This window comes from Oryzias melastigma, linkage group LG6 (genome assembly GCF_002922805.2).
Source record: "Oryzias melastigma strain HK-1 linkage group LG6, ASM292280v2, whole genome shotgun sequence".
Taxonomy (NCBI): Eukaryota; Metazoa; Chordata; class Actinopteri; order Beloniformes; family Adrianichthyidae; genus Oryzias; species Oryzias melastigma.
Genome location: NC_050517.1, coordinates 19,785,257 through 19,794,793, shown reverse-complemented (window position 1 = coordinate 19,794,793; position 9,537 = coordinate 19,785,257). Strand labels below are relative to the sequence as shown.

Below are 9,537 nucleotides of genomic sequence, written 5' to 3'. Positions count from 1 at the left end.
TTAACCACCATTAGCTTTAAACTAACTAAAAACTAGATATATAGCATTGCCTGCGATAATGCTAGCATGAGTGCTGTAAGCGAAATTTGTCCGCTGAAGATGCTAGTGCTGATAGCCGAAGATGGTGAAATTGATGGCTAAATACGCTGAAGTTAATAGCCAGCTAAAACATTAGTTAAATGCTAAATTAGCCTAAAAAATTGAAGAAAAAAAAGCTTAAATTAGCCAAAACAGCTAGCTTGCATCCGAAATATTAGCTAAACTCCAAAATATCCTTATAATCAGAAATTAGCCAAAATAACTAGCATGTAGCTGAAATATTAGCTAATCTCCAAAATATCCTAAACCCCCCAAAACATTAAATTAGCCAAAATAACTAGCATGTAGCTGAAATATTAGCTAATCTCCAAAATATCCTAAACCCCCCAAAACATTAAATTAGTTAAAATAACTAGCATTTAGCTGAGATATTAGCTAAACTTCAAAATATCCTAAAAATCATAAATTAGCCAAAATAACTAGCATGTAGCTGAAATATCAGCTAAACTTCGAAATAGCCTAAAAAACAAAGAAAAAATCCTAAATTAGCCAAAATAACTAGCATGTAGCTGAAATATTAACTAAACTCCAAAACGGCCTAAAAAACCTTAATAAATGCCAAAATAGTCCTAAAAGCTACCTTAGTGCAATTATAATTTCCAACCTTACTACACTCTTGAGTCTGTATAATATAAAGTAATGACTAATCTACTATTGAATTGTAGATTATTAGTAGATTAGTCGAGTATTCGTGGCAGCCCCACTTTTCAATCATTACACGATCAATGTAATTCCAGTAGATTCTGAAGGAGAAAAGCGGCGTGAATCTACTGGAATTATGTTGATCATGTTAACAGTTGAGACATTACAGTAAATCAAAGAACTGGAGCTCTGGTTCTAAACGGTTAAAACCAAATAACGAGTGAATTTCATGTCATTTATCCAAAGCAGAAGCAGGAATCGCTCAAGCAAGATGTTTGTCCAAAAAATATTGTATTGATTGCTATTTATTGGCTGCTGACAGTCGGTTTACACAAGCAGCTCCGCAATCAACATCACATTATTCAAGCCAATAAGAGAGAATTGAGTCAAAAAGGAGACGAAGTCAAAAGAAAGCTTTTGTTTTGATTTTTTTTATTCCATGAGAGGTCGTCAGATCCTATGGATTTCAGTCGGCTTTGAGCGAGTTCCATAATAACAAAGGAAGAAGTCCGACATGATGGCAGAAATCTTGATAAGCCGTGTAAATGACACGCTGCATCAAACGCCAACATGGAGGCTCCACTTCTCACCTGATGTGTGCGGCGCCATTACTGATCACAGAATGGAGTGTCTGCATAAAGCTGGGTAGTTTTCCCCCCATTAGGAGGCATTTATTTTCTATCGTGGCACTATCAGCGGAGCGCGCATGATTGTTGTCGTTTGGTTAAACGCTGCAGCGGTTCGTCTACAGAAATGTATTTGGGGAAAACTGGAGGTCATGAGAGTTTTGTGGATTTGGCGAAGCTCCAGCGGGAATGGAAGCTGATGGACGTAGCCGTAATTTCCCTGCAATCAGGCCTTCTTAATGACACTATTATTAAAGTTTTGTGGCTTTTTTTTCTAAACGTAATTGCATTTTTGCTTTACTTATCTTGGAAGTGAATGAGACGGCTTCAGAAAGAGCAAGATTCTGGACAACAGTGGAGCAGCCGGTGCCACCTGTGCAAACAAAGCCTTTCTGGTAGAAGATCGGTGTAAGCACCGTTATGCTACGGTTGGTCTCGCTGAAGCAAGCCGAACTGTCTTCCATCCGATGGAGAGATAACAGAGGTGGCCTTCTTCTCGTTTGTCTGGGTTGAGCCAAGAATAGACGGAGACGTGGAGGAGGCCGGAGGAATTGAGACAAATCTGGTGTAACACATGAATTGTCAAGCTAATAGAGAAGGATATTGAAGCCACTCTCCTGCAGAAATCAGAGACCCTGCCTGTTTTTGTGTCACCGCTCCGACAATGGCTCATTGGTGTCCCATGAAACCGAGCCCCGACAGTCCTGACCAGCCTCTCTTAATTAGCTGCTGAGTATATTGCTGTGTGCTGGCCCGACGCCACTCCCTGGAGCATAGTTCTGGGGGTTCACCGGCAGGTTTTTCAGCGCCATGAATGGATCGTCTTTGTGTCGGCAAACTGAGGCCTGATTTTACACAGCCGGGACCCATGTTTTTTTTTTTTTTTTTTTTAGAGGGCGTTTACCTTGCCCCCCCACCCCTCCCCGGTGTTGTGCCGACCCCGAAATGTGACACTCGAAGGGGTAGAAGTGGGGGAGGATTGCCACTTTGCTGTTTCTCCAAAAGACTCACTGATGGAAATTGTGTTTTTAACATGTTCTTGTGGCCTTTTTCTAATTATATGTCAAGAACATTGAGCTTAAAACTAAATTTCTTAATATTTCTTTATTCAAATGGTTGTTAAATCAAGAACATGCCATTTGAAAAATTGATTATTTGAGATGTAGAAGACTCGGTGGGTGGCCCACAAGCTCCAAAAAAAAAAATCATTTCCTCATCTGAGCTGGTGTCAGCAGCTTCAATGTTGCTGCCATGTTTTGTTGCCCTTGCAATGTTACCTGGGCTCTCATGGCAAGAATTACAGCTCTGGTTCGACCGCCTGAGTCTTTACGTAGCTTTAAAAGTGCGAGAGGAACCTCCACTGCATACGATCACATCCATCTTCTCCAATCTGGCCTCTTCGTTTCATTGGGTTCAAATCTTTGCCCGACGCCTGCAGCTCTTTTTGTGAAGTTGGGGCTTTTAACGAAGTAAATTGTAATAAATGGCGGGTTATCGCGTGAACCTACGTGAGGTCGGAGTTTCGCGAGGTTGGCAGCAGAGCTGTAGCTAAAGCGCTCCCGCGTCGCACCTCGGATGTAACGCTTGCCAGAGGAACCCGGGTTAGTTTGAAGGCATGAGGGGCTGTAAGCTAGTGGGAGAGGGTGTCAACGGGGGGGCTTCCTCCATGCCAGAGGTCCCACCCACAACTCAGATGACATTCTAATGAACTATTACCACTGCAGAAACTTATGTCCAAGAAAACGATACAAGGTTTTGATTTTGGCTAAAAACAGTATAATCACAAATAAACGACCACACTGGGGATGCTTTGAAATTAGATCTGGTATTTGCAAACTTTTAGACATGTTGGCTTAAAATAGTTCTAAAATTTGACACGAGGACCAGATGTGTGGGGTGTTTGGGTATAAAAGGAAGAAATGACATTAAATCTGGATAAAAAGATGATTTCATTTTGATTAAAACTAAAGTAGAACATTTTGGGGGATTTATTTCAAAACTGACTTTGTTATTTTTGTACCAGTTGCTCAAATGGTTTTTGATGTTCTTCAGGGAAAACCCTAGAGAAATGCTGCGTTCATGTGGTGTAGGAATGATTGGAAAAAGGACTCTCCGACTTAGAAAACAGAAGCTTTTGTCCAAGAAAACGATACAAGGTTTTTGATTTTGGCTAAAAACAGTAGAATCATAAATAAAAGACCACTTGGGACGCTTTGAAAATAGATCTTGTGTGGGCAAACTTCTTGACTTGTGGGCCAAAAAGGGTTCTAGACTTTGACGGATGGGCCGGACCAGGACCAGATGTTTGGGAGGTTTTGGTATAAAAGAAAGAAATAACATAGAAAACATTTTTTCATTTTGATTAAAAATAAAATGCAGAACATTTTGGGGGGATTATTTTAAAACTGTGACTTTAGTTCTTATTTTAGTACCACTTTCACAAACGGTTTGATGTTCTTTAGGGAAAACCGTAGAGAAATTCCGCGTTCGTGGAATGATCGGAAAAAAGGATTGTCCGACTTAGAAAACACAAACTTAAAAAGTAGTTAAATCACAACAGGAACGCAGTGACTTTTTGTACAGTGCGCCATCTATGGGAAAACACCACAATTACAGGGAAAATAAAGCAGATAAAATTATCGCTATTATTTATTCCCATATGGCGGGCCGGATTAAAAACCTTAACGGGTCACATATACCGGGCCGTAAGTTTAAGATGATCAGAGCGGGACTGAAAATGTTGCTGATGATTCCTAACGCGTTCTTGTCTCCATCCTGCAGCTCACCATCATCTTCAAGAACTTCCAGCAATGTGTGGACCAGAAGATGTACCACGCCGAGACCGACCAGCTGCCCTCTGCCTTCGCAGACGGCTCCAAGAACGGGGGTGACCGGCACGGCGCCAACGCCCTCCAAGTCGTGGAGAAGGTCCTGGGCCAGCACGTGGAGATCCACGCCCGCTACATCGGGACGACCATCGTGGTGCGGCAGGTCGGGCGCTACCTGACGTTTGCCGTGCGGATGCCGGAGGACGTGGTGAACTCGGTGGAGGAAGGAGACAACCAAGACTTGTACCTGTGCTTGCACGGCTGTCCCACCAACCAGCGCATTGACTTGGAGAGTTTCCGGGCGCGGGCCGGCTCCAGGAGCAGTGCCGGGCCCCGCGGCTTCACCTACCAGTCTGCAAAAGCCAAGTGCAAAGAGCGGCTCCCGGTGGAGGACGTGTATTTCCAGTCGTGCGTGTTCGACCTCCTGTCTTCCGGGGACATAAACTTCACCATGGCAGCTTACTACGCGTTTGAGGATGTAAAGATGCTCCACTCAAACCGGAACAGATATCACTTATTTAAAGGGAATGCTGGGAGTGCTTTGAGCGGGGCGTCCCAGAGGAGCAGCGCTTCGCTCTCAGTGTTCCTCCTCAACTTTATTGTGCTGTTGTGGACTGGATGTTGCACAATTCATCTATAGTGTGTTTGTATCAGCCGCTCTGTGTTGTGTCAGTGAGTGTTAGCATCCTTGAGAGTCCAGTTTTAAAGGGATGGTGTGTTCTGACGGGTCCACCTTCAGCTGCTCCATACAGTTTTTTTTATTTTATTTTTTTTTAAAGAAAGCGAAAGAATGGGCTTCAGGATATCCACCTGGAATTAAATTCCACATTCTCATCGGGGGACGGACAAGATGATCTTCTGCAGAAAGAGACGTTTGCTGATCCTCCCTCTCCTGATCCGCACGTTGGTGCCATGCCAGCGAGGCTCTCCGTGGCTCATGTGGCAAAGCAGGAGGACCTGACAGGGGCCTTTGTTAACCTTCGGCCAGAAGCTGCTCTGCGTTTGATTAGTTTCCAGCTTTGGAAAAGCCGGAGCCTTTTGGAGGAAGCACCCAGCCAAAAGTATGTCAGAACAGCGTCTCCAGTTGTCTGCAATGAAGATTAATGGGTTATATTGTAAGGTTTTGTGTGTGCGTGTGCATTAGTACAATATGTGCAGAATCCAGCATCTGTGGTTAATTTTGAGTGTTTGTGGGTGCAGGAGTTTCCAGAAATGAGATGAGGAAGGGAAAAAAAATGAGAGAAAGGGGAGGAGGGAAAAAACACTCCAGTGGGAAAAATATTTCCCGTGATTTTTGTGTTGCACCCAAACTTTCAGAAATAGAAAAGATGAGGATCTTCTCTGGGTTCAAACGAGCTCCATCAGGGAGCGCCTAGAACCTCCCGGCGCTTCGATCGGGGATTCTCTCAGAACAAACTAAAGGCTCGCCGGCGTGTTTACACAGATCAACAAAGCGGTCTCAAATCTCCGCTCACCACTGGTGTAGATACTGTTAAAGCCATTTGGATGTCTCATTTAGCCAGTTAAGCATTTATAGATTGCGCTAACGTAGTGAGAAAATGATTAGCATATGTGTTCAGACGTGATTTCATGGCTTAAGTCGTTGCCAAAGAACACCTTCCTGTGCCAACATTTGCCTGACGACAGACTTTTAACTCGTAGACTAAAAACGCCTCAAATTTTTTTGTTTTCTCTTGGACCAACGGAAGGTTTTTCTTTAAAACATAGACAGGTGTCAAACTCCAGCCCTCCGTGTTTTCCTGCCGATGAATCTCCGTATTGGCTCCTGATCCGGGGAATTCGATAAACCAGTGAGGTGCAGCGTTTGTGGAGCTTCAAACCTGCGCTGCAGGATCTGTGCGTGCTCGTCTTCCCAGTAGATGCTGTTAGGGCGCCGTCTTTATGGTCATTTCCTCTTTACACTGAAGTGTGTGGGCAGGCCTTACTACTGCTTTAAATATGTATCCGTGCAGAGAAAAAAATCCCTGTTGTGACGTTGAGTCTTGTTGTTAATAGATGTAAATTGTATTGTGCGTTTGTATCATACGATTGTACATAGGTAGTGTGTATCACCGGTTGTGTTTTGAAACGTATCACTCGAGATGTTCTGAAGAATGTGAGCCTTTGTTCTTTTTTTTTTTTTTTTTTTTCAAACTAACACAAACTTCGCAGAACTTCAGCGCATCCTTTTGTTGTCGCGGAAGTGATTTACACAGGTTACCACAACCCACCCTTCAGAGACCAGAATGTAGGAAAATGTTTTCACTTTTAAGCACTTTATGTTCTGTTTTTATTATATTTAGCTCTTGTTTTGGTTTTACTTGTGATGGTTACAAATAGGATAAAAAAAATGCTGAATGGGAAAAAAAACAGCTCAAACTGTGTTGTATGTAAATCTAATATGTTCCCACATCAGCTGTTTATAATGTAAGTTATTTATTGAATAAAAGACAAATTCTTGTTAAGAAGATGCAACTGTCTCATACTGTTGAAGTGAAAACCTGGTTTTGTGGTGCTTTACTGACCCCTGCTGGACGGATGTGGTATTACATGACTCTTGGTTTACAGGTGAGTTTCTGATGGTTCAGCAGTATTTCATATATGTGGGTACCTGTCTTTTATGGTGAGCTAAAAATACTTTTAAAAATATGTAAAACGTCCAGAAATCAAATGATAATGAGGCCTTCAGATTTCTTTTTAACAGCTGTTTGGGAATTTTGTTGAGTCTAATAGTTTATGGAAATTTTCATTTTGACTTTTTGCCTCACAAACACACAGGATTCAAAGGAACCTTTTTAGTGCTTCTGAACCGTTTCTAAAAGCACCTCAACATGTACACGGTTCACAAACTGAACAGAAAAAGGTGACAACATGACTTTTCATGGGATCAAGTGTTTTGTGAATATTCCTTATAGTATTTCTGAAGTGCAGAGACGTTTATGAACAAACAGCACAGTTAAAAAAAAAAAAAGACTAGAAAAAGATCCGTCGTGCTCACGCGTGTAAAGGTCTCCGGACCTTAAAGGTCAGAGCTAAAAAAACACGAGATTTTTTTCAGTATCGAGTTCTGGACTAAAAAGACAGCAAAAGAAAAACTGTTTCTGTTAGCAAATCAGACATAAAAGATTTTTTTACAGAAGATATGAGGTAAAAAGTAAAGATTTGTTGCAGACTGTTTAAACTCTTATCAGTTCCAAGTAACAGGTGATGTAGATCCATAGCTATGGATAAATAGAGCTGATCAGTTGTTCATTAATGATGTCAAAATAGGATTTCCCACTTTGATGCAAAAGGAGATGAAGGTTTGGATTAAAATAATAAAAAAAATGGACCTTTATGTGATTGACAAGCTTCTAAAAAAATAGGATTCATCAGCAAAAAAGGTATTTAAGGAAAAATCTCAAATAAAATGTACTAAAGAGAGTGTAGACGATGCCACAGACAAAATAAACAGTCAAAATATTTCAACTACGAAAAAACTTAATCTTACAATTTCAGTCAGCAGACGCTCATTTTCTTGTGTAACAAAATTTATTCCATATGCCTCAACATATGTACACCACATAATCTCACGGAGTGGTTTGCTTTTGTCACAAATATAAATTATTTTACTTTTTTTTTGCAGAACATACGGAACAAATGCTGTTGTTTGCTTGAAGTGGAAGAAAAAGAAGAGCAGGGTTTCTTTTTGTTTTTTCACTGTAAAAGCTCAGATAAGTGCCCAGGACAAAAACATTTTGTTTTTTTAGCTTCTCTCAACATCCTGTTTGTCTTCATATTTCCATAATTTCACCTGAAATCAGCAGCTCTAGTAGAAATCACAGAAACCTCAAGGATTACCAGAGTTTATGGTCCCTTCTTTAGGTTTGAATTGATCTTCCTCCAAGCCTTCATTAGCCCTCAGCACAGTGACAAAACATTAAGGCACAACAGAAAAAAAAACAAAAACATGGCGACAAGATTTGGCACAGAAAAAAAAGTAGACAAAACACTGCAATTTTAAGGATGGATGATGGAAAAAGAAGCAATTTTTGATAGATTTAAGGTGGGCTGAAGTATCAAAATGCCACAAATAGATGAATTTTGAATCCTAACACTGTAAAGAAAGGCTCTAATATGTAGTGTTGTACCGCGGCTGTAATAAATACTGCTCTGTGGTTGGGCTTCCATGTGGAGAGTGGTTAAAGTGACACCAGCTAAAGGATCGCAGTGATCAACACCATTACAGAGGGACTCCACTGTCAGCACGAGAGTTCGTCGTTTAAAAGCCAGAAGAAGAATTTTCCCGGCACGCCGGATGAAATCCCGCCCTCATCCGGCACGGAGAAACGTTTATCAGTCAGTTCGGCTACATTATCGAAGAGTCTTAAGGTGCAAATGATGACAAATCTGTCTCTGGAGCTCATTTGCGATAAAGCTACAAAAAAAAAAAAAAAGGATGTGTGGGTTTTTAGGGAAGAATCCCTTTATACCTTCACGGCTCCAGAGGCCTTTAGGCACTTTTAGGATTCGTTAGATATCAGTTCAAATATCCTAAATCCTCCTTACAGTAGTCCATGGGACTAGCGCTCTGAATGCATCCCACTGTTTGTTTACGATGCACCTTTTTTTTTTTTTAAGAGTTTCCATCCTGACAGAAGGATGGAAACAAACTCCTCCCCCTCAGAGGCGACGTAAAGAGCCCACATTTCGTTTTCCGACTGGGAGTCCCAGCAGACTATGTTTTCCGGTTGATCCAGTTCGGGTCTGTCGTGGCGTTGGGCTCGACGGGCCGCTCCAGCGGCGAGCGGGAGTCCTGGGGAGACTTCTGGTTGAGGGGGGAGCGAGGGTCCAAAAGGGGAGGGGGTTTGTCGGGGTGGAAGGGCCGGCTGTAGTGTTCGGGTCCTGACGGACCCGTGGGCCTGTGGTCCGACATGCGCCGGAAGTCCTGGAGGGAGCCTTCAGATCCTTGGTGGTAGTTGGAGCGGAATTCGTCAGGACGCCTTCGTTTGGGGTCTGAGTGTCTGAAGAAAAGGGTGAATTTTATCATACCAGAAAACTGAATTGAAGGCGATCCAATTCGCAAATCCTCAAATTAAACCTTTACTATTTAATGAAAATATGTCTGAATTCTTGGTTTATGTGTGTATTTTTACTGTATGCATAGCAATTAAAATAAGTATTTAAATAACATCATTTACAACTTTCTTTTAGAACAGGAGATAAAAAAAAAGATTTTGAAAGAAAGAAACTGCGTTCATCACTTTATACAACGCCACGCTTCAGTTTTTCTGTCAACTTCATGGTTAACTTAAGCGGTAAACAAAACAACAAATCATTTAGATTGTTTAACATTTTCTTCC

At 41.7% G+C, this 9,537-nt stretch overlaps 2 protein-coding genes across 8 annotated transcripts in view; one reads left to right on the top strand and one right to left on the bottom strand.

The window, feature by feature from the left end:
- rgma (repulsive guidance molecule BMP co-receptor a) overlaps window positions 1-6,680 on the top strand; it is a 14,358-nt gene extending 7,678 nt beyond the window's left edge. For all 3 annotated transcript variants that reach the window (XM_024281835.2, XM_024281836.2, XM_024281837.2), the window contains exon 4: window positions 4,149-6,680. In XM_024281835.2, the coding sequence (XP_024137603.1) occupies window positions 4,149-4,835 (687 nt within the window). In that variant the 3' untranslated portion in view covers window positions 4,836-6,680. The remainder of the gene's footprint in view (window positions 1-4,148) is intronic.
- Window positions 6,681-7,707: 1,027 nt separating this feature from the next.
- Window positions 7,708-9,537, bottom strand: part of chd2 (chromodomain helicase DNA binding protein 2) — a 28,617-nt gene continuing 26,787 nt past the window's right edge. For 3 of the 5 annotated variants that reach the window (XM_024281834.2, XM_036212387.1, XM_036212388.1), the window contains one exon: window positions 8,913-9,198. In XM_024281834.2, the coding sequence (XP_024137602.1) occupies window positions 8,913-9,198 (286 nt within the window). Of the gene's footprint in view, window positions 9,199-9,537 lie in introns of all 5 variants that reach the window. The other 2 variants (XM_024281832.2, XM_024281833.2) reach the window with 1 other exon arrangement.